The 23,009-nt window shown below is 43.5% G+C and overlaps 2 protein-coding genes across 2 annotated transcripts in view; both read left to right on the top strand.

Moving 5' to 3' along the window:
- Window positions 1–1,565: 1,565 nt before the first annotated feature.
- Window positions 1,566–18,961, top strand: LOC146992578 (protein NLRC3-like). Its single transcript, XM_085790997.1, has 13 exons — window positions 1,566–1,624; window positions 3,186–3,341; window positions 5,063–5,178; window positions 6,755–7,006; window positions 7,163–8,720; window positions 8,933–9,106; window positions 10,226–10,399; window positions 11,731–11,904; window positions 12,311–12,487; window positions 12,665–12,841; window positions 13,106–13,279; window positions 16,897–17,019; window positions 18,640–18,961. Exons 2-13 carry the CDS (start codon window positions 3,205–3,207, stop codon window positions 18,944–18,946), a joined length of 3,543 nt encoding a protein of 1,180 aa, XP_085647123.1. The 5' UTR covers window positions 1,566–1,624; window positions 3,186–3,204; the 3' UTR covers window positions 18,947–18,961.
- A 693-nt stretch (window positions 18,962–19,654) lies between these two features.
- LOC146992575 (uncharacterized) overlaps window positions 19,655–23,009 on the top strand; it is a 103,628-nt gene continuing 100,273 nt past the window's right edge. Inside the window, exon 1 of the mRNA XM_085788121.1 lies at window positions 19,655–21,576. Within this exon, the coding sequence (XP_085644247.1) occupies window positions 19,832–21,576 (1,745 nt within the window). The 5' untranslated portion in view covers window positions 19,655–19,831. The remainder of the gene's footprint in view (window positions 21,577–23,009) is intronic.

The raw sequence follows: 23,009 nt of genomic DNA, 5'->3' as shown, positions 1-23,009 counted from the left end.
AATGCCTTTTAAGACTTTTTAAGGATCCGTAAGAACCCTGTGAATGACATGTTAGTAGAGTCTAAACTACATGAATGACATGTTAGTAGAGTCTAAACTACATGAATGACATGTTAGTAGAGTATAAACCCAGCAGAGCTCTGAGATCTACTGACTCAGGTCAGATAGTGGAGCTCAGAGTTCAGACCAGACATGGTAAAGCAGCATTTAGCTGTTATGCTGCACACAACTGGAACAAACTACCAGCAGACCTGAGATCAGACCCAACTGTGAGCACTTTAACATCCAGGCTAAAAACATTTCTCTTTTCAGGTGCATTATGGCTGAGCTCTTTTAAAGAATTTTAAATCTTAAAGCAGATATCAGTGGAATGTTTTTGTTAATATAAGTCCTAAATAGTCCTATTTTCCGTCAGCAATCACTTACATGAAGTATTTCAGCCTAAACACGAGTCTCTCCGTCACTCTGCTCTGCTGTAACCCGAGGAGAAAATTTTCCTTGTGGGATACAAGTGTTATCCAATGAGGGGAGAGAACGGCATGAAGGGCTGTGTGTGCAGCCAAGGGATGCGCGTGAATGTGGTGACGTAGCACGAGGACCAATTGATGCCTGACAAGGGCGGGGGCTGCTAACTCATGGTGCGTTCAAGGAAACTCGTACTTTGTGTTTTTCCTTCCTGTGAAGTCATACCAGTTCGATCTGGTACGAGTTCACGGGTCGGAAGTTACGAGTGGCCGTTATAGGGAACTTTCACAGACAACAGGACGGTAAAAACACGAGCTACGGGTTACCTGGAACGCTACCAAGTCGTAGTTGTGACTTGAAGCTGTAACTTACGGTTTCAAAAGCCTGCCTTGAACACAGCATTAGCCGAAACGGCCGTGCCGCTGTTATCTGCTTTAAATTCAATTTGATTTTATTCATAAAGTAACTACATTTCATGCACAATACACATCAATGTGCTTCACAACATCACATTACAAGACAGTTAGACTACAATAACTTATCGCAAGGTGCAAGTAAACAATCATGTATTATAGTCCTCTTGTGAAAGTTCCCAGCAGCTCCATTAATAATAATAATAATAATAATGATGATGATACATTTTATTTCTAAGCCCTTTTCCAAAAGCTCAAAGACACTTTACATTAAAAAAAAAAAAAAAAAAGATTGTAATGATAGTTGATAATAAACATTACCAGTAGATCAATGGTCAATTGTCCATTCCAGCGCATCCCCACTATTTCCAACACATAGATGCTCACAGACCCACACATACTCACTATGCACAGACCACCTTCCACCACAACATTAATTCATCTTTCATTACGTACAGCACTGTTCACACCAATATAGCATTAGTCTTTATGTTTATCAAGTAACAAATCTGGTTATCACAAAAAGAAAAGAGATTACGTTTCTGGCAGGATGGCGTTGCTGTGATTGTAAAGGCTGACTGTTCAAATCCTCCAGTTAAACCACTGGAATCAGATGTAGGTGGAGTTTAATGTTGATCCTTGAACTTTGCCCCGTCCTTCAGGCTGCAGCCAGGTAGCTACGCCTCGGTTCAGACGCCATTTTAAAGTGGACGGAGCAGAAGGAGGGAAACTGAAGTCTGAGACAGGTGAGTGTTAACACAACATTATTACAATTATGCTGCTAGTTATCATTGAAGTGTGAGAGTGTGTGAGTGAGTTTGTCCCTGTGGACTGTGGAGGGAAGAAGAGTCCCTTATTCTTCGTAGTTCACCTGAACACACCTGAGTGACATATGATGACATGAATATTGATTTGTAGAAGAAAAAGTGTAGGAGCCATGAATGAATTATGCATTTTCTGAGGTTAAAGTTAAAGATTATTGTTTTGATGTTTTATGTTAACGAGGATATCGGTTGTAATTAGTAGGGAATAGCGGATCATCACATGTTTATGGGCGGGGTCATCTGTTTATGTTGACCTGTTGGCTTTTCTTTGTTAAAGAGAGAGAGAGGATGAACGTGGGACGCAACGATAATCTCAGTTCATTTTACTTTTAATGCCTCTGTTCATTTAAAATATCTCAGCAGCTCTTCTACCACTGCTGTATCCTATAGCTCACTTTTTATTCATGGAGTCACATTGAATATCAATACAGGGGTAAAACCTTTTTACCTGTATCAAATCACTTCCCTTCTCTCTGTCACAACGATCATCAACATTATGAAGCTGGAGAAAAAGTTAAGTCTGTTTCATAGATAGCAGGTTATTTCTCATTTTACATTTCGAATGAAAAAAACGACTTGTAAGTGAATAACACACACTGAAATAAAGTCTGTGGATGATAATGGTGCTATGTTGAAGTTTTCCTGTTGTGTTAGGTCTACGTATCTAAAATGTCAACTTCTCATGAGCTCAGTTCTTTTCAGCAATATTGCATTTTCCAGCTGATCCAAGTAGCTTATTTAATGGTGAGGAAGATTTTTTTTCAACCCATAAAGAAACACTTGTTCCTTCAATTCATCACAAAGATTAAAAAGCAAATTATAAACTGGTTGTCATTGAATAGGAAGTTCATAAAGTAATCTGAGAGTTTAAATGTAACTTCAACTATCAGATACATGTAGTAGAATAAAAAAGTATCCTAAAATATTAACTTACAATATTGCACATAGTTCGCAGATGATTCATGTTGTCTCACGACAATCATGATGGAATATTAAACATGATACAACGTGCTAACAAAGAAACAGTCCCTGTCGTATCTATGTTTCCGAAATATTGTAAAATATTAGATTTCCTTTCTGGCAGGTTGTTGTGATTGTAAAGGCTGACTGTTCAAATCCTCCAATTAAACAACTGGAATCGGATGTAGGTGGAATTTAATGTCCTTCCTTGAACTCTGCCCCGTTCTTCAGGCTGCAGCCAGGTAGCTACGCCTCGGTTCAGACGCCATTTTAAAGATGAATGGAGCAGAAGGAGGGAAACTGAAGTCTGAGGCAGGTGAGTTAACACAACATTATTATAATTTATTATTAATATAGTTATTATTTAAGTGTGAGAGTGTGTGAGTCAGTTTGTTCCTGTGTGAAAAGTCAACAACAACAGCTGATGAGCTGAATAATACACATTAAAACTAGTATACTGTATACTCTGTTAGTGTGAGTGTGTGTGTTGTCTGACAGTCAGTGTTTCTGGTTTCCCTCTCAGACTGACTGAAGTCCTGAAGATGAGTGTTAATTTGGACGTAGACGAGGACGGAGCAGAGTCTCCAGGATCCCTCTGTCCGTCCATGAAGAGTGACGGGTCCAGAGATCAACCTCTAAACTTCAGTCCTGGACCTGAACCTGGACCCTCAGAGTCACAGTAAGAGACCTGCTACAAACCTGTGAACCTCCAAACTATAACAGCTTCATTTAGTGTGTTGAGCTGCTGCAGTCGACGTCTCTGGAAGAGGAAGTAACTTCTCCCTGGTCCTTATGTCTTATTACTTTATTGATACTGACTTTGTTTCTTATGATATGATGTGATCAAAGGTCGTATTATTCCTGTATCTGATGGTGGTTACAGATTAACAGAGCAGATGACTTGGGATCTAACTGTCAGTACGTTAACATGAGATTTATAGAAAACAAATTATTGCCTCAATCCGACTATAACAGGACAACTGAAGTGCATATAAACGCGTTAGTCTGACTAATATCGGAGTTCTCCAATTCTGATTGAGACACCCACATAATGGCCCTCATTTATGAAACTTGCGTACACCAATAAAATGGGTGTACACCAAATTCACCGCAAGGATCGGCATTTATTAATCTGAGCGTGAGCGTACGGTACGCACAAATCTCACGCCAGCTCTGACCAGGTGTACGCACATTTGGAACCAGCGTAGAACATGCAGGAAGGAGTGCTGCTGTGTCAGAATGATTATTAAACCATAGTCTAATAACGCAGCGATGTGGATCACATGTTGTTGTTGTTTATATTGATAAAAAGATAAAAAGTAGCCAAAAAAAAAAAGAAACGCTACAACCAAGTCCGTGTTGAAAATTTAACTCGACTTTTATTTTGAGCAACTGAGATGAATTAAAAACCAGGACGTGACAGATGCTCGTTAATCAGCTGTGTCAACAGAAACAGTCAATGATAGACAGACTGTTATTGTAGATCACACACACAAACTTCCAACATCTGCAGCACCAGAGCATGACCGGACGGCTCCTCAGTCTCTCTCTCTGCCGGACACCGGAGCCGGCGGGGGAAGTGGGGGGGGGGGGGGCTCCGCTACCTGTCCAGGTGCAGCTGATCTCCGCGGCGGAGTGTTTTTTTTTTTTTTCCCCAGTCACCGGGACCTGTCAGCGGGAGATCGGGCCGGTGTTTCACATCCCTCCATCAGCCGAACCATGCCAGCGGTGCTGATGGTCATAAAGTCGCGTTCGCAGCAGTAATATGCCTATGATTTCTCCTCAGTCACTTGTGTTTAGTAAACTGCAGGAGCATTTCATGAGATCACTGGGTTTCCTGACGTGGTCGGTGACACGTGCGTCTGCAGCCTCCATCCACCGGGATGACGCTTATCAATCACTAAAACTATCAATCTATCAATGTCCAGATATTTAATGTTGCCGCCCTCTCCCTGTTCAACGCGGTAATGTCAGTAAAGTCCCTCTTCTTGGCCGTCTTCCGTGTCTCCATGTCGTAAAAGGGGCAGGGCGACGCCTCTAAAGCAGGAATATATCGGGGCGTGACATTTAAATGACGCTCGTTTTCAGCCGCCGGACTTATCACCACCACGCCGGTTCTACGCCGAAATCAGCAGCGTACACACTTTTAGTAAATCACACGTGACACTTGTCGTACACTGATATTTACACCAGAATCTACACCAGATCCTGCGCAAGTTTGATAAATGAGGGCCAATGCAATTGGAAACTGATATTCTTCAGCATGTATACGCCTTAATCGGGCTAAAATGTGTGCATGCTCCACAACGGAGACGGCACCGTCAGCTGAAGCTGGTTCACCACCACCAAATGACCAGCCAAATGGTCAGTTAGCACCTTGACTGTGTCCTTTTACTTCAGCCACAGCCAGCAGCCTTATGGTGGACCTGGCTACAAAGCCCCTGAAACCAACCACCACTGGATGCTCCTTCATACTATCTGTTCCCACAATGCCTCTGTCATCAGAGAATTGATCAGTGAATGATGTGATATGAATAAAAACAACAGAGAGAAACCAGGAACCAGATCCATCAAAATCTGTGTAGGTTCACTACAAACCTCAGAGACAGAAACATGAACACACACTTTGTCCAACAGACTGATGAAGCAGAGCCGAGCGTCATGTTACTGTTTTGTAAGTTGGTGCATCAACACCAGCCTGATCTCCACCTCCACAGTTTCCATAGATGGATTCAGACACAGCTACAATCAGCTGATGGAGAGTTTTAACTGTGAGCATTGAAATATTCCAGTAACGAAGTTAGACTTCACTACACACGACAGTCAGCTGTTAGCCCCTATCGCATCCCCTCAGCTTTAAGCTCAGCCTCAGCTGCTACAGTCAAAATTTAAGGTCAATGATAAACAGAGACAGAAACCAGACCAGTTCATGACCAGGTTTTCATTCAGCTTGTCTCTCTACACTTGTCTTCCTACTGTCTCTCTCTCTGCTCCTCTGGTTACTGAAGCCCCGCCCTCTTGAGGTGGAGAACCAATCAGTGCACAGATGTGGAGCTGTGACTGTGACATGTTGTTGATACAGAAATGTCTTCACAGAGAGAAGAGAAGTGGTGTCTCTGTGGACGAGCAGCTGTCCTGCTGTGGTCTCTGTCAGGACGGCATCTCAGACTGGGACCAGTCTGGTTCTTCAGGACTCCCCTTCTGTCCCCAGTGTGGAAAAAGACCCAGAACCATTGGTGAGCTGCAGACAGCCAATCAGAGCAGCAGCTGTGTACAAAGTGAGACTGAACATCTGTCTGCTGATGTGGTCATTTGTGAAACCAGGACCTGTTGTTTTCTACAGAGTCATTGTTCTATCACACAGCACTGACAGGGATACTGTAGTTCAACATGTTGGCAAACTGGCCCATTGCCATAATCCCTATAGTCATAGCAGTAGGTTTGTTACCTTTAATTGTCGGTGCAAACTGTTTTTAGAACGGTGGAGCAGAGCCGTGAGCTGCTCAGAGCTACGCTACAGAGGCTCATTATGGGATTTCTTGGTTTCCCTCATCAAACTCATCAAATACACAATCCAACAACTCCACAACGCTCTGGTGGACAAGTTGTTACCTGCACATTCACCACGCTATGAGATAATAACAGAACGTTACGAGACAGAGTTGTATTAGAGGTAAATTCATGCGAAACCGCTGATGTGCGTTGCCTTCAGGGACGGTTTTTCAGCAAGCAGTCTCTGCATTTACCTCTAAAACAACTCTGTCTGGTAACGTTCTGTTATTATCTCATAGCGTGGTGAATGTGCAGGTCACAACTTGTCCACCAGAGCGTTTTGGAGTTGTTGGATTGTGTATTTGATGAGTTTGATGAAGGAAACCAAGAAATCCCATTAGTCTCCATAGCGTAGCTCTGAGCAGCTCACGGCTCTGCTCCCCCGTTCTAAAAATAGCTTACACCGACAATTAAAGGTAACGAAACTACTGCTATGACTATAGGGATTAATGGGCCAATTTGCCAAAAATGTTGAACTATCACTTTAAGATGATGATTAAAACCTTCTCTTTATTGATTCTGTCTCTTCTGTCTCAGCAGATCGTGGTCTGCAGGAGGTTTTAGATCAACATAAGATCAGTCTGAGGAGCAGATGTGAAGGAGTGACTGAAGTAACTGAGGGAACAGGAAGTGGAACCCTCCTCAACAGGATCTACATTGAGTTTTACATCACAGAGGGACAGAGTAAAGAGGTTAATACCCAACATGAGGTGAGACAGCTGGAGACAACGTCCAAGAAGAAGATCCTCCATGACACTCCAATCAAGTGCCAAGACATCTTTAAGGACTTACGTGTCCAACAGAGAGACAACATCTTTTACTACTTCTTTGTCAAACCGAGATACACGTTATATAAATATATACCTATCCAACAGGGACACAACATATTTTACTACTTTGTCAAACTGAGATACACGTTATCTACATATTTACCTGTCCAACAGAGAGAGGACGTCTCTACGGTCTCACCTCTCCAACAGAGACCAATCAGAGTGGTTCTGACCAACGGCGTCGCTGGTGTTGGAAAAACCTTCTCTGTGCAGAAGTTCACTCTGGACTGGGCCGAGGGCTTGGAGAACCAAGATGTCAGTCTGCTGGTTCTGCTTTCCTTCAGGGAGCTGAACCTGATCAGAGATCAGCGGTTGAGTCTTCTCAGGCTGCTCCATGTTTTCCATCCAACATTACAGAAGGTCACAGCAGAGCAGCTGGCTGTCTGTAAACTTCTCTTCATCTTTGACGGCCTGGATGAAAGTCGACTGTCATTGGACTTCAACAACAGGGAGGTTGTGTCTGATGTCACACAGACGTCATCAGTCAACGTGCTGCTGACAAACCTCATCCAGGGGAATCTGCTTCCCTTGGCTCTGGTCTGGATCACCTCCAGACCTGCAGCAGCCAATCAGATCCCTCCTACATGTGTTGACAGGGTAACAGAGGTCCGAGGCTTCACTGACGCCCAGATGGAGGAGTACCTCAGGAGGAGGTCCAGTGATGAAGATCTGTCCAGAAGAATCATCTCACACATCAAGACGTCCAGGACCCTCCACATCATGTGTCAAGTCCCAGTCTTCTGCTGGATCACTGCTACAGTTCTGGAGCACATGTTGACCACAGACCAGAGAGGAGAGCTGCCCAAGACCACGACGGACCTGTTCTCACACTTCCTGCTGGTCCAGACAAAGAGGAAGAACAACAAGTATGGTGAAGGACATGATACGAGTCCACAGCAGCTGACGGAGGCCGACAGGGAAGTTCTTCTGAAGCTGGGGAGGCTGGCGTTTGAACAGCTGCAGGAAGGAAACATCATGTTCTACCAAGAAGACCTGGAGCAGTGTGGTCTGGATGTCACAGAGGCCTTGGTGAACTCAGGACTCTGTACTGAGATCTTCAAAAGAGAGAGTGTGATCTTCCAGAAAACAGTCTACTGCTTTGTTCATCTGAGTGTTCAGGAGTTTCTGTCTGCAGTCTACATGTTCCACTGTTTCACTAGCAGGAACACACAGGTCCTGGAGAACTTCCTGGGAAAACATCATGCTAATTTATCCCTGGATGATTTCTTGCAGAGAGCCATGGAGAAATCCCTCAGCAGTAGAAATGGTCACCTGGACCTGTTTGTTCGCTTCCTTCATGGCCTCTCTCTGGAGTCCAACCAGAGGCTGTTAGGAGGTCTGCTGGGTCAGACAGACAACAGTCCAGAAACCATCCAGAAAACCATTAACAACCTGAAGGAGATGGACAGTGGTGAAATCTCTCCTGACAGAAGCATCAACATCTTCCACTGCCTGACGGAGATGAAGGACCAGTCAGTTCATCAGGAGATCCAACAGTTCCTGAAGTCAGAGAACAGATCAGAGCAGAAACTCTCTGAGATCCAGTGTTCAGCTCTGGCCTACATGCTGCAGATTTCAGAGCAGGTTCTGGATGAGTTGGACCTGGAGAAGTACAACACATCAGAGGAGGGACGACGGAGACTGATCCCAGCTGTGAGGAACTGCAGAAAGGCTCGGTGAGTCCAGACATGATCTTTATAGTTATTGATCAGTGGATCAGATCAGTAGTTTAGTCAAGTTCAGGTAAACAGTTATTCATTAGCGATATTATTGGATGTTGTCCCAGTGAGAGAAGTTGAACCATCACATCACCATGTAGCACCATCATATGCACCAACTGTATTTTCACCACTATTTAAATCAGATTTTATTTTTCCTCTTATCACAGATTGCGTGACTGTGAGCTCTCAGAGACTCACTGTGAAGTTGTGGCCTCAGCTCTGAAGTCCAACCCCTCCCACCTGACAGAACTGGACCTGAGTGACAACGACCTGCAGGATTCAGCAGTGAAGGTTCTGTGTGCTGGACTGGAGAGTCCAAACTGTAGACTGGAGACTCTGAGGTCAGTTTGGCTGTTGTAGGTTTTTTCTGTATTCAGCTCAAATGTTTGAATTTTCAATTGTTCATTGGTTGAGGATTTAAACAAAGAACTGGAGAAGAGAAAGGATTATGTGTTATTATTACTACAAGAGGAAGGTGAGACCAGTCATAGTGTTTGTGATGGAGAGAAATTCTATCATTTTAAAATCTATATTTTATCTTCAAATCATAAACTTGATGAGGATCAAACTCACAGATCTTATGCTGCTGATTTGAACATGACAGAAGCTTCATCTGTCTCCAACAAATATTTCACCAAGCTGAAGTCACATCAGTGATGATGAACGGCAGGAGATTTGAGATTTCTGGAGAAATCAAAGGTTTCTAAGGTTCCATCTACATGTTTTATTCTTTATTCAGTTTGGACGACTGCAGTTTGTCAGAGATCAGCTGTTCTCCTCTGGGATCAGCTCTGAAGTCCAACCCCTCCCACCTGAGACACCTGGACCTGGGCTCCAACGACTTGCAGGATTCAGGAGTGAAGGATCTGAGTGGTTTTCTGAAGAGTCCAGACTGGAGACTGGAGACTTTGAGGTCGGACCCTGTTTTGTTTCTGTGCTCAGATGAATGTGATGTGAAAGTTGTGTTGACTGTAATTTACTAAGCCTGGAAGTGAATTGCAGTGACTGTGCGTCTGAGACCTTGTCCACATATAAATGCAAACCAACGAAACTGGATACTTTTCCATGTGTTTGGGCCATCCTTACTTAAATGGTCTTTTTGGTCCTTAAAAATTGATATTTCCAAAAACTACTTTTGGGCAGTAGATACTTTCAGTATCCACACTAATAATAACAATAATGTCCAGAAAAGGCTGCACCTTTCGATACATGAATTGTAGAAATTGCACAAAGTATGAAGTAGTAGTTTGACAGCAAAAAACGGTGGAACAAGTCAGAATAATAAGTTACAAAGATTTGATAAAGGCTTAATGCCTTCAGCAGAAGAGGTTAATGGTTAAACACTAATAATACAGTAATAAAAGGACAAAGTCCCTCTGCTCATTTAGACACTAGTCATTGACGGCGCATGTCTGATTGATCATCAGTGATTTGATTGACATCTTTTATTCTTTATTCAGATTGGACGATTGCAGATTGTCAGAGATCAGCTGTTCTTCTCTGGGCTCAGCTCTGAAGTCCAACCCCTCCCACCTGAGACACCTGGACCTGAGTCTCAACAGAGTGCAGGATTCAGGAGTGAAGGATCTGAGTGGTTTTCTGGAGAGTCCAGACTGTAGACTGGAGACTCTGAGGTCAGACTCTGTTTTGTTTCTGTGCTGAGATGAATGTGATGAAGTCAGGCCATTTTGTTGTTTGTTTTTCCCATTAAGTCCCATGGCTGTAGTCCATCTGCTGTTTGCCTGATTCCATGTGAATGCAGCATTATGAATTGTACATGAAAAGATATTAAGATTGGGGAGTCCTTCCCCTGTCCATGAAACAAAGAAAATTTACACAGAGCAATCTTCAAAACAAAATTGTCTTTTGCATAAAAGAAACATATAGACCTTTTCAGAGAGTATAAACAAATACAGGTGTTACCAAGGATACTAATTAAGACTCCATTCCATTTAGTGTACCAGAGCATTTTCTAATGAGCCACACCTGTCTTTGTTTATACTCTCTGAAAAGGTCTATAGCGAGCCTTTATGCTGATTATGTGTATGCATGCATGTATGTTTAGTATGTGAAGGGGGGATTTGGGTAGCCAAGTGAAGAGCATAGAGGAGAAACACACTCTGCTGCAGCCATAACACTGAGCCCGCGATTCCCACTAGGAGCTGTACCATAAACAAGCTGGCAGTCGTAAGGGTTTTGTAATGTGATGCCACTGTAACCATTAAAAGCCATTACACCAAAAACAGTGGGCTACTACTATTGCACCATGAAGTAGCTGATATTACAGCTGGGTTACACATTCACAGGGTCCTGACTGAATATTTCACTTACAATTTCTATTTACTTGGATATGAATGAGATTCTCAAAGAACTGATGCTGTAGCAAATATTGTTCCTCTGACCTGGTGCATTCTTGGAAACATTAATGTTCATCATTTATTTTATTTTATTTTATTTTATTTAATCATGTCTATTATAAACACCTGTTGGCTCTGTGTTCAGCTGACACCAACAGCTCTACACCTGCACTCACCTGACCATATCTTGTTGTGTCAGACACAGGAGTGTTAGACATCAACTTCAGCTTTTATGAGTCCATATTGGATTATTCGAATGAAAATGGATTTTAACAGATTTTTTGCCTCCAGCCCAACATGTTATGATAACAAGTTGTGTGTGTGCTGGTTCCAGCTGATGAAGCTCTCTGAGCTTCATCAGCTGTTTCATTCAACATGTGTTTCTATACATTTGTTGTCATCATGGAAACAGGGTTCAGCCTTACATGTTTGTTGTCTTTAAAAGTGGTTTTGTGACAGTTTAACCTGCTTCCTGTTTTTTTAGCTGACTTTCAATTTCTAAACTTTTTCTTTTTGAAACTTCTTCAGCTCTGAACAGATGATGAGACACGGAACGCTGTCAACAAGAAGATTTTGTCCTCAACTCACTGTTTTTATTCTTCATTCAGATTGAGGAGCTGCAGGTTGTCAGAGATCAGCTGTTCTTCTCTGGTCTCAGCTCTGAAGTCCAACCCCTCCCACCTGAGAGAACTGGACCTGAGCTCCAACAACCTGCAGGATTCAGGAGAGAAGGATCTGAGTGGTTTTCTGGAGAGTCCAGACTGTAGACTGGAAACTCTGAGGTCAGTTCACTGACTGTTACTGTTGTAGATCTTAGATCTTTGATCCACAACTGAACCTGATTGGTCTTCACTCAAAATTTGAGTCATTAACTTTGATGTCATGAATGAAGGTGGTTTTAGGCCATCACATCAGATGTGGGTGGGTGGGGTTTGTCAACAGGTTTGTGTAGAGTTGTGTAGTTTTAGTTTCCTGAGACCAGGACCAAGAAAGACCTTAGTCCTGGATCAGGACTGGACCTTTAAACTTTGATCCAGTTCAGCCCAGAATAAAAGTGTCAGTGTTTAGTCCAACATGTCTGATCAGATATTTATTCTATATTGACAAACTGTCCTGAGGTCAGCAGCAGTGATCAATCAGTTTTGACATCATGATTTGTATCAATGTTTTCCTTTGATCTTTATTCAGATTGAGGAGCTGCAGTTTGTCAGAGATCAGCTGTTCTTCTCTGGGCTCAGCTCTGAAGTCCAACCCCTCCCACCTGAGACACCTGGACCTGAGCTCCAACAGGAACCTGCAGGATTCAGGAGTGAAGGATCTGAGTGGTTTTCTGGAGAGTCCAGACTGTAGACTGGAGACTCTGAGGTCAGTTCACTGACTGTTACTGTTGTAGATCTGAGATCTTTGATCCACAACTGAACCTGATTGATCTTTACTCAGAACTTGAATCATTGACTTTGATGTAAAGAATGAAGGTGGTTTGAAGCCAGTTTTGACATGAAGGGGTGTATAAATTTTGTTCTTATTTTATTCTTTATTCAGATTGAAGGGCTGCAGGTTGTCCGAGACCAGCTGTTGTTCTCTGGGCTCAGCTCTGAAGTCCAGCCCCTCCCACTTGCGAGAACTTGACCTGAGCTACAACAAGAACCTGCAGGATTCAGGAGTGAAGGATCTGAGTGGTTTTCTGGAGAGTCCAGACTGTAGACTGGAGACTCTGAGGTCAGTTCATTGACTGTTACTGTTGTAGATCTTTGATATTTGAGCCACAACTAAACCTGATTGATCTTCACTCAGAACCTGAATCATTGACTTTGTCCTCATCAATAAAGTTTGTTCACCTCACTTAAACCTTTAGGGGCCACTTTCACAAACAGATGTTAGACTGGTCTGAGACAGTCTTCTTTTGTTCATATATAGACGATATGACTATGTTTTGACATGAAGAGGTCTATCAATGTTGTAATTCTTTTATTCTTTATTCAGATTGAGGAGCTGCATGTTGTCAGAGATCAGCTGTTCTTCTCTGGGCTCAGCTCTGAAGTCCAACCCCTCCCACCTAAGAGAACTGGACCTGGGCTTTAACAACCTGCAGGATTCAGACCTGAAGGATCTGATTGATCTCCAGAAGAGTCCAGACTGTAGACTGGAGACTCTGAGGTCAGTTAAATCTGTAGCTGTTTGCCTCCAGATTAATCAACCCATGAAGTAAAAGTGTCCCTCATCATCCACATCACATCGCAAATTTGCCCATTGACATAATACCTACAGTTATAAGGGTGGGTTAATTACCTTTATTTGTTGGTGCATGTTGTTTTCAGAGAGAGGCGCAGAGACGCAGCACACTGTGCTTTAGGTTTTCCCTAAATACAAACTCCAACAACTCCAAAATGCTCTTGTGGAGAAGTTGTGACCTGCACATTCACCACGCTATGAAATAGTAACATATAATTATGTAACATTACAACACATGAAGCAAATACTCACAACTACTTACATTTTTGAAATCACTCCACCCAGCAGCCATGTCTGGAATGTAGTTTCTGGCTATTCATTTGCCTCGAAAACAACTCCGTCTCGTAATGTTCCACTATTATTGTACTTATATGACTATAGGGATTATGGCAAAGGGCGGATTTACCAAAATGTTGAACTATCACTTTAAGGTCTTTAAGGTCATCAAACAACACAATAATAAAACAATATGATATGTTATGAGGGGTAAGCCAGTCTGAAGATGTTACTGTAAAGTCCAGATGTCCTGTGGGAGTGTTTTCCAGAGCCCAGGGGCAGAGCGTCTAAAAGATTTAAGTCTTGTGGTGGACAGGAGGGAAGCAGAGGAGGACCTGAGTCTAGGGGAGTTTAGTGTTTAGATATTAAGAAGTAAGATTATTGTAGGTTTTGAAAATGAGAAGCAGGATTTTAAAGTCGATGTGGAGATGGAAGGGAAGCCAGTGAAGCTGTTTGAGGGCAGGATTGAGGTGTTGTGTGAAAGGAGTTCTGGAGATGATGTGGGCAGCCGAGTTCTGGACCAGTTGAAGTTTATGGAGGGATTTGTGTGGTAAACCATGTTGAAGAGCATTGCAGTCATCAAGGTGGGATGTGACAAGAACAGTATAGTGCTGTTAGGGGTGAGTGATGGACAGAGGCGGTTGATATTGCAGAGATGAAAGTATGCAGACCGGGTGCTGTTATTGATGTGGGCAGTAAAGGAGGTGGTGCTGTCAAGGCTGACACCCAGACTCTTGACCTGAGGAGAGGGATGGACACTGGAGTAATCAATGTGTAATTAAAAAAAAAGATTTGGAGACTGGGGATTTGGTGACAACAAGAAGGAATTCAGTTTTATTTCAGTTGCAAGTTATGAAAAAACATGTTTTAATATCTTGAAGACAGTCAGGGAAGGAAGGGGGAGGAAGTGTGGAGCCAGGTTTGGAGGAGTGATAGAACTCTGCTCTGACCCCACAGGCTTTATTTCATGTAGAGTTATCCTTTGTAACCGGAAAAGAGAGAGAGTGGGTTAAGTTGATAACAGAGAATGCTTCTCTTGAGTTATTGATTGTTGAATTGTAAAGAGTCGTACTTATCTGGGACCAGTTTCTACCTTTCATTAAAGCGAGTGTTATTGAGGAGAGAAAAGTGATCCATAGGCTGTGCTGGTTTGGTTTGTGAATGTGTTCTTTGTTTTGTTTTTGTTCTTTATATGTATTTGTATTATGGGGTATTAAGGTCATCGCCCAAAATGCTTCTGTCATCAGAGAACTGATCAGTGATGTGATATGAATAACAACATGTCTTTGCAGAGGTCAGAACCAGAGACGGAGAGCAGAATCTCCAGGATCCATCTGTCTGTCTATGAAGAGTGACTGGTCCAAAGAATGGATGCCTCCACTCTTCAGTCCTGGACCTTCAGAGTCACAGTAAGAGACGATTCCTACTGTAAACTGAGCAGAAGATGATTCTATCATTAGACTCATGTGAGGGAAACTGAGAGAAACCAGGAACCAGATCCATCCAACTTTGTGAGCATCTCCTCACCCCCATCACCTCCAATATAAAGTAATTTACAAAGAACTTGGGCGTCACTCTGGACTGAAACCTCAGCTCAGAGCAACAGATTAAGACTGTTGTCCAGTCATGCTTCTACCAACTTAGGTGCATCGCCAAAATTAGATTACTTCTATCCTTCAGCAACACAGAGAAAATCATACATGCACTTATATCCTGCAATTCCTTATTCACCTGTCTTAACGATCGAGCCATTGGTCAGCGACAAATTATCCAAAACTTAGACTTAAAGCAGAAGTAAGCGATCCGGTCGTTTTGGCTAATGCTGCGTTCCAGGCAGGCTTTTGAAACCGTAAATTACAGCTTCAAGTCACAACTTACGACTTTGTAGCGTTCCAGGCAACCCACTCGTGTTTCTCCGACCTGTTTTACCTGTGAAAGTCACTATAACGGCCACTCGTAACTTCTGACCCGTGAACTCGTACCAGATCGAACTGGTACGACTTCACAGGTCGGAAAAACACGAGTTACGAGTTTCCTTGAACGCACCATAACAGTCCTCGTCCCTACGTCACCACATTCACGGCGTCCCTTGGCTGCACACACAGCCCTGCATGCCGTTCTCTCTCCTCATTGGATAAAAACTGTAGGATACAAGGAAAGTTTTCTCCTCGGCTCAGAGCAGAGCAGAGTGACTGACAGACCCGTGTTTCAGACCAAACACTCTATGTAAGTGATTGCTGTCGGAAGATATAACTATTTAAGACTCATATTAACACAAATATATCACTTACTTCTGCTTTAACCAAAACTAACCGGTTGACACACCTCACACTGTGACTAGAGAAAATTAGAATTTTCTAAGCCGTTATATGTCGTCAAAGGTCCCTCTATGTTTTAAACTGAAGGTCCAGATTTAGAGGCCATTCCCCAACGTCTATGTGTATAATAATATAATACATCCATGGTACAGTAGTGACCGGTAATGAAGCATTTTTCATTTGAATATCGTTTCTTGTTTTGCAGATCGCTTCTCTATTGGCAGCGCGGCGTTTGATGATGATGCATTTGTCTTTGTTTTTTGCAGCACGTTTTTTCATTTGCACCACGTTCCTCTATTTGTACCTTGTTTAGACTTGTATTTGGGTTTGTGATTTTGCATTGTTTCTGTACTTGAAGCTGTTTTCTCAAACTGAGACGTATTGGACCGTTGACAGCTGTTTGGCCCTTGTCAGCCACCGTAATATACTGCCAGAGACGGTTATCTGTTAGAGACAGGTATCTGCCCTGCACTTTCCTAGGCACAGCTGCACACCTATGTGACAAATGGCACAATCACTGAATGACACTTGACTTTCAGTGAGAATGAGACAAACAATTGGTACCTTCTCCTTCAGCTAGGATAGAATGTGAACACATCCCTCTTCATAGTCTCAGTCCACCTGTCTTGTATAAGAATCATAACTTGAGGTCTGGTTCTTCAGAATTGAGGTGACATCACGCACTCCAAATAAAATCTCTTCATCATAAGACACTCTGGTGCCCAGAATTTCATTGCATAGTTCCCACCCCCTTAAGTTAATGACAGAGAATGCTTGAGTTCTCTGTCAATTGAAGGCAAAATGCCCCAGAAATATACTTTAAAAAAATACTGACAGCTGTGTTGCTTCCATCCTTCACTACAGTGTGTGGTGCTGGAAGTCCCACAATGCTTCTGTCATCAGAGAACTGATCAGTGATGTGATATGAATAACAACATGTCTTTGCAGAGGTCAAGACCAGAGACTGAGAGCAGAATCTCCAGGATCCACCTGTCTGTCTATGAAGAGTGACGGGTCCAAAGAATGGATGCCTCCAGACCTCAGTCTTGGACCTGGACCTTCAGAGTCACAGTAAGAGATGGTTTCTACTGTAAACTGAGCTGAAGATGATTCAGGCATTAGACTCATGTGAAAGGAAACAGAGAGAAACCAGGAACTAGATCCATCTCCTCACCTCCAATATAAAGTCATTTACAAAGGCAAGGCACTTGCCACTTGGCACTTGGCACCACTCTGGACTGAAACCTCAGCTCAGAGCAAAAGGTTAACAGTGTGACTAGAGAAAATTTGAATTTTCTAAGCCACTGTATGTCGTCAAAGGTCAGTCCCTCTATGTTTGAAACTGAGGCCTAGATTTAGAGGCCGCTCCCTTAGATATACTGCCAGAGACTGTTATCTGCCCTGCACTTTCCATCCTAAATCTCATTTTTTGGCGTTTCCCAGACACAGCTGTAGACCTATGTGACAAATGGCACCATCACTGAATAAAACAGTGGGTGAGAATGAGAGAAACCTTCTGGTACCTTCTCCTTTACCTAGGAAGTGTAAATCTTTATCTACGTAGGTGTTGATGCTCAATAGCCAATAGAATGTGAACACATCCCTTTCCATAGGCTCAGTCCACGTTTCTCGTACAAGAATCATAACTTGAGGTCTGGTTCTTCAGCACTGAGGTGACATCACGCACTCTTCCATTCTCCTTGATCAAATCCAAATAAAATCTCATCAGCATAAGACATCCAGGACTCTGGTGCCTCTTCCTCTCTCAGAATCACCCACAGAATTTCTCCCTAACGCATACCAGTCCTGGCTTCCCATCCCCTTAAGAATTAACTTCAGTCATGTTAATTACATACATGGCACTAAATAACCAGGGACCAGAACACATTACAGAGCTTCACACACCCTACTGTCCGAACAGGCCCCTCGGGTCTACGGGTAACATCTTAAAACATACCAAATGGTATTGTTAATCAACTGACTGTGCTGCTTTCAGATTCAGGTTTTTCTGAATCTGAATCTGAATCTTTTCATTGGTGTCACAGATAAATGTTCATGTGTTTGTGTATATGCACGTATGTTCGGCACCATGCGCTTTATTTCTATGTTGTTTGTATGCATTTGCACTCCAGTCCTTTTGTGTATTGTCTGACAATGATTTCTTGTCTGATTGACTCATTTTTGGAAAGCACTTTGTGCTTTTGCAAGAGTTCATTGAAAGGTAATAAACGTTCATTGGAAGGTAAAAACATACACAAAACATAATAATACTAAATTAATTACACACTATGGTTATCAAGTAGCATAACATCCAGACTTTTTTATTTCATTAACATATAACATATAAGTCATTACACACACAGACTGTGTCTGTATCTGTAGAGTTGTCAGTGGACAGAAGGACAGAAAAGAAACATAGTCTCCATGTTGGAGGAGATACTTTAATGATCCACACGTCTGAGCTTGTAGACTGAGATTAAAGCAGCAGCTACAGAGATGCTTTTATTTTGAAAAGTCAGTAACATAACATGTTAATGAGAACCAGACAGTTGAAAGAGCTCAATGGTGAATTTGAACAGACAAGTGATTAACGTTTCCTATTGTCTCTGAAGCCCCGCCCTCTTGAGGTTGACCACAAATCAGGGTACGGATGTGGACCTGGGACATGTTGATACAGAAATGTCTTCACAGAGAGAAGAGGAGTGGTGTCTCTGTGGACCAGCAGCTGTCCTGCTGTGGTCTCTGTCAGGACGTCCTGAAGGATCCAGTCTCCACCAGCTGTGGACACTGGTTCTGCAGACAGTGCTTCACCTCACACTGGGACCAGTCTGGTTCTTCAGGACCCCCCTCCTGTCCCCAATGTGGACAAAGACCCAGAAACAGAGGTGAGCTGCAGACAGCCAATCAGAGCAGCTGTGTACAAAGTGAGACTGAACATCTGTCTGCTGATGTGGTCATTTCTGAAACCAGGACCTGTTGTTTTCTACAGAGTCAGTAGGTGCATTTCCATTACCCCTAGAAATGCGCAAAACCTAAATATCGCAATAAAAAGTAGTAATGAAAACGCCTTTATTTCGAAAAACCTCTCAAATTTCGCTAAAACATTTTTATGCTCTCGTGAGGTGGGTTTTCAGATGTATCAATATAAAAGAGTATCGCAAAAGTGCAGTTTGGCATCTGTAGTTGTGAAATCCTCATTCACAATCCTCTTCTAGAAATCCCTTATTCACTGCCAGTGCCACACATAAGGGCTTTGCCTTTGAGCAATCAAGCAATCAATGAACAGCTGTAGCGGCAGCTGAGATCGCTGTCCCACCACCATGGAAAAGCAAGACACTTACATCCATCTTCCTCAAAGTGAAGACTTGCAGGAATTTAAAAGACAAAATTTAAAAGAATTATGGGATATCGCAAGACTACACTTTACAAGAGCTGTGGCTCATTCGCAAAATACCTTTTAATGGAAACATCTGCAAATAGCAATAGCAATAGGAAATTTCAGAAATATCACTTTTTTTTGCGAAAACCTGTAATGGAAACGCAGCTACTGTTCGATCCCACATTTAAGATGATGATTCAAACCTTCTCTTTGTTGTCTGTAGTTTTTCTGTAGCTGATGAAAATAATCCGATCAGATTGTCAGACTCTGTCTTCAGTCTAACTCTGTTTTTGTCTCTGAGCAGATCGCCGTCTTCACAAGGTTTTACATCAACATAGGATCAGTCTGAGGAGCAAATGTGAGCGAGTGACTGAAGGAACTGAGGAAACAGGAAGTGGAACAGGAAGTGGAACCCTCCTCAACAGCGTCTACACTGAGCTCTTCATCACAGAGGGACAGAGTGAAGAAGTTAATACCCAACATGAGGTGAGACAGCTGGAGACAATGTACAAGAAGAAGACCTTCCATGACACTCCAATTAAGTGCAAAGACATCTTTAAAGACTCACCTGTCGAACAGAGAGAGGACGTCTCTACGGTCTCACCTGTCCAACAGAGAGAGGACGTCTCTACGGTCTCACCTGTCCAACAGAGAGAGGACGTCTCTACGGTCTCACCTGTCCAACAGAGAGAGGACGTCTCTACGGTCTCACCTGTCCAACAGAAACCCATCAGAATGATTCAGATGAACGGCATTGCTAGCTTTGGAAAAACCTTCTCGGTCCAGAAGTTCACTCTGGACTGGGCCGAGGGCTTGGAGAACCAAGATGTCAGTCTGCTGGTTCTGCTTTCGTTCAGGGAGCTGAACCTGATCAGAGATCAGCGGTTGAGTCTTCTCAGGCTGCTCCATGTTTTCCATCCAACATTACAGAAGGTCACAGCAGAGCAGCTGGCTGTCTGTAAACTTCTCTTCATCTTTGACGGCCTGGATGAAAGCCGACTGTCACTGGACTTCAACAACAGGGAGGTTGTGTCTGACGTCACACAGACGTCATCAGTCAACGTGCTGCTGACAAACCTCATCCAGGGGAATCTGCTTCCCTCGGCTCTGGTCTGGATCACCTCCAGACCTGCAGCAGCCAATCAGATCCCTCCTACATGTGTCGACAGGGTAACAGAGGTCCGAGGCTTCACTGACGCCCAGATGGAGGAGTACCTCAGGAGGAGGTCCAGTGATGAAGATCTGTCCAGAAGAATCATCTCACACATCAAGACGTCCAGGACCCTCCACATCATGTGTCAAGTCCCAGTCTTCTGCTGGATCAGTGCTACAGTTCTGGAGCACATGTTGACCACCAACCAGAGAGGAGAGCTGCCCAAGACCATGACTGACCTGTTCTCACACTTCCTGCTGGTCCAGACAAAGAGGAAGAAGTACAAGTACGGTGAAGGACATGAGACGAGTCCACAGGAGCTGACGGAGGCCGACAGGGAAGTTCTTCTGAAGCTGGGGAGGCTGGCGTTTGAACAGCTGGAGGAAGGAAACATCATGTTCTACCAAGAAGACCTGGAGCAGTGTGGTCTGGATGTCACAGAGGCCTTAGTGAACTCAGGACTCTGCACTGAGATCTTCAAAAGAGAGAGTGTGATCTCCCAGAAATCAGTCTACTGCTTTATTCATCTGAGTGTTCAGGAGTTTCTGGCTGCAGTCTACATGTTCCACTGTTTCACCAACAGGAACACACAGGTCCTGGAGAACTTCCTGGGAAAACAAGATGTTGATTTAACCCTGGATGACTTCCTGAAGAGAGCCATGGAGAAATCCCTCAGAAGTAAAAATGGTCACCTGGACCTGTTTGTTCGCTTCCTTCATGGCCTCTCTCTGGAGTCCAACCAGAGGCTGTTAGGAGGTCTGCTGGGTCAGATAGACAACAGTCCAGAAACCATCCAGAGAGCCATCAACAAACTGAAAGAGATGAACAGTGATAGAATATCTCCTGACAGAAGCATCAACATCTTCCACTGTCTGACGGAGATGAAGGACCAGTCAGTTCATCAGGAGATCCAACAGTTCCTCAAGTCAAAGAACAGATCAGAAGAGAAACTCTCTTTGATCCAGTGTTCAGCTCTGGCCTACATGCTGCAGATGTCAGAGCAGGTTCTGGACGAGTTGGACCTGCAGAAGTACAACACATCAGAGGAGGGACGTCTGAGACTGATCCCAGCTGTGAGGAACTGCAGAAAGGCTCGGTGAGTCCAGACATGATCTCTCTATTATTGATCAGTGGATCAGATCAGTAGTTTAGTCAAGTTCAGATAAACAGTTTTTCATTAGCGATATCATTGGATGTTGTTGTTGACTATAATTGAAGAAGAGGAAGCCTCAGAGCTCCTTCATGAGGAAATAGACTCTATTTTAAAAAGGGCCGAACAAATCAGGTCATGAGGATCATCCCAGTGAGAGAAGTTGAACCACAACATCACCATGTTGCACCATCATTTGTACCAACTGTATTTTCACCAATATTTAACTCTTTCACTGCCAAAGACGAGTTATCTCGTCTTAGCAAATCCAAGCGTAGTCTGCCAAAGACGAGATAACTCGTCTTAGCCTTTTTTTAATGGCAACGCCATGTTGAATGTCTTGCCCTACTCCTCTGTGAAGATCAGACTTGTATCATCAAAATAAAGTGCAGAAAAACACATTTGGATTGAGATATATAAAAAATATAGCGTGTTTTTCCCCCCTCACGGAGCGGAGCGGCTGTCTGACTGCAGCGGCGCCGCTCCATGACACTCTGGCCGCCGGTGAGAGCTTGGGGGGCGGCGGCGGGGCTCATGGCGGCTCGGCAGCTCGTCGAAGCTCCGTGCAGCTCCGTGATACAAAGCACAAACGTTAGTAACAACAACCCCGTTGATCGCTCGTCGTTAGTCGTCAAGAGCGTTTGGAAAGTCACCAGATTTTGCGAGAAATCACTCGGGATAACAGCTTGAAAATCCCGCGATCTAGTGTGGATGAGGAGCGGACGGCGCCGGCGAACTGGCGAGAGCTAAAGATGGTGTCTGTCTGTTGTGAGCGTCAGCGTACTGTCTGTGGCTGTGAGTTCAGGGGGCACGTCAGCCAGAGCTGTAGGCTGTGTGTGTGTGTGTGTGTGTGTGTGTGTGTTTAGATGTGTGTGTGAAACAGAGAGAGTGAGTGAGACCGCTGCCTGCTGACCAGAGGAAGCTGGATCTGATCTAAAGCGCCGTGTTTCGGCTACAAAAACCTGTCGAACTGATCCGCGCACGCACGCACATACACACACACACACAGACAGACACACACGCACACACACGTACATGCACACGCACACGTCATGTACGCACACACACTAAAAAAAAGGAAAGAAAAAGTTGTAACTCAAAGAAAAGAAAGAAAAGAGGCTGCAGTAGTGTGTGTCAGTAGCTAAATGTTTTGTCTTTTGTCATCAAAAGTCATTTGTCAGTGTTGATTTAATTGTTGTTTACAAGAGAACAACTGTAAAGATGCTGAGGCGTCACTAAAGCAAAATATAAAGGAGCCAATTGTACTGGTTCACCTGAATATGACACCCGACACAAAAACCTCTTTTTCTCAAGATTTTGGTGACAAAATGGCATTTTGGGCTAAAGTAACCTATATTCAACCGCCAATTTCACAAGAC

This window comes from Trachurus japonicus, chromosome 1 (genome assembly GCF_045865225.1).
Source record: "Trachurus japonicus isolate A0001 chromosome 1, Traja_1.0".
Taxonomy (NCBI): domain Eukaryota; kingdom Metazoa; phylum Chordata; class Actinopteri; order Carangiformes; family Carangidae; genus Trachurus; species Trachurus japonicus.
Note: the sequence above shows the minus strand (reverse complement) of the source record. Positions and strands in the feature narration are given on the sequence as shown.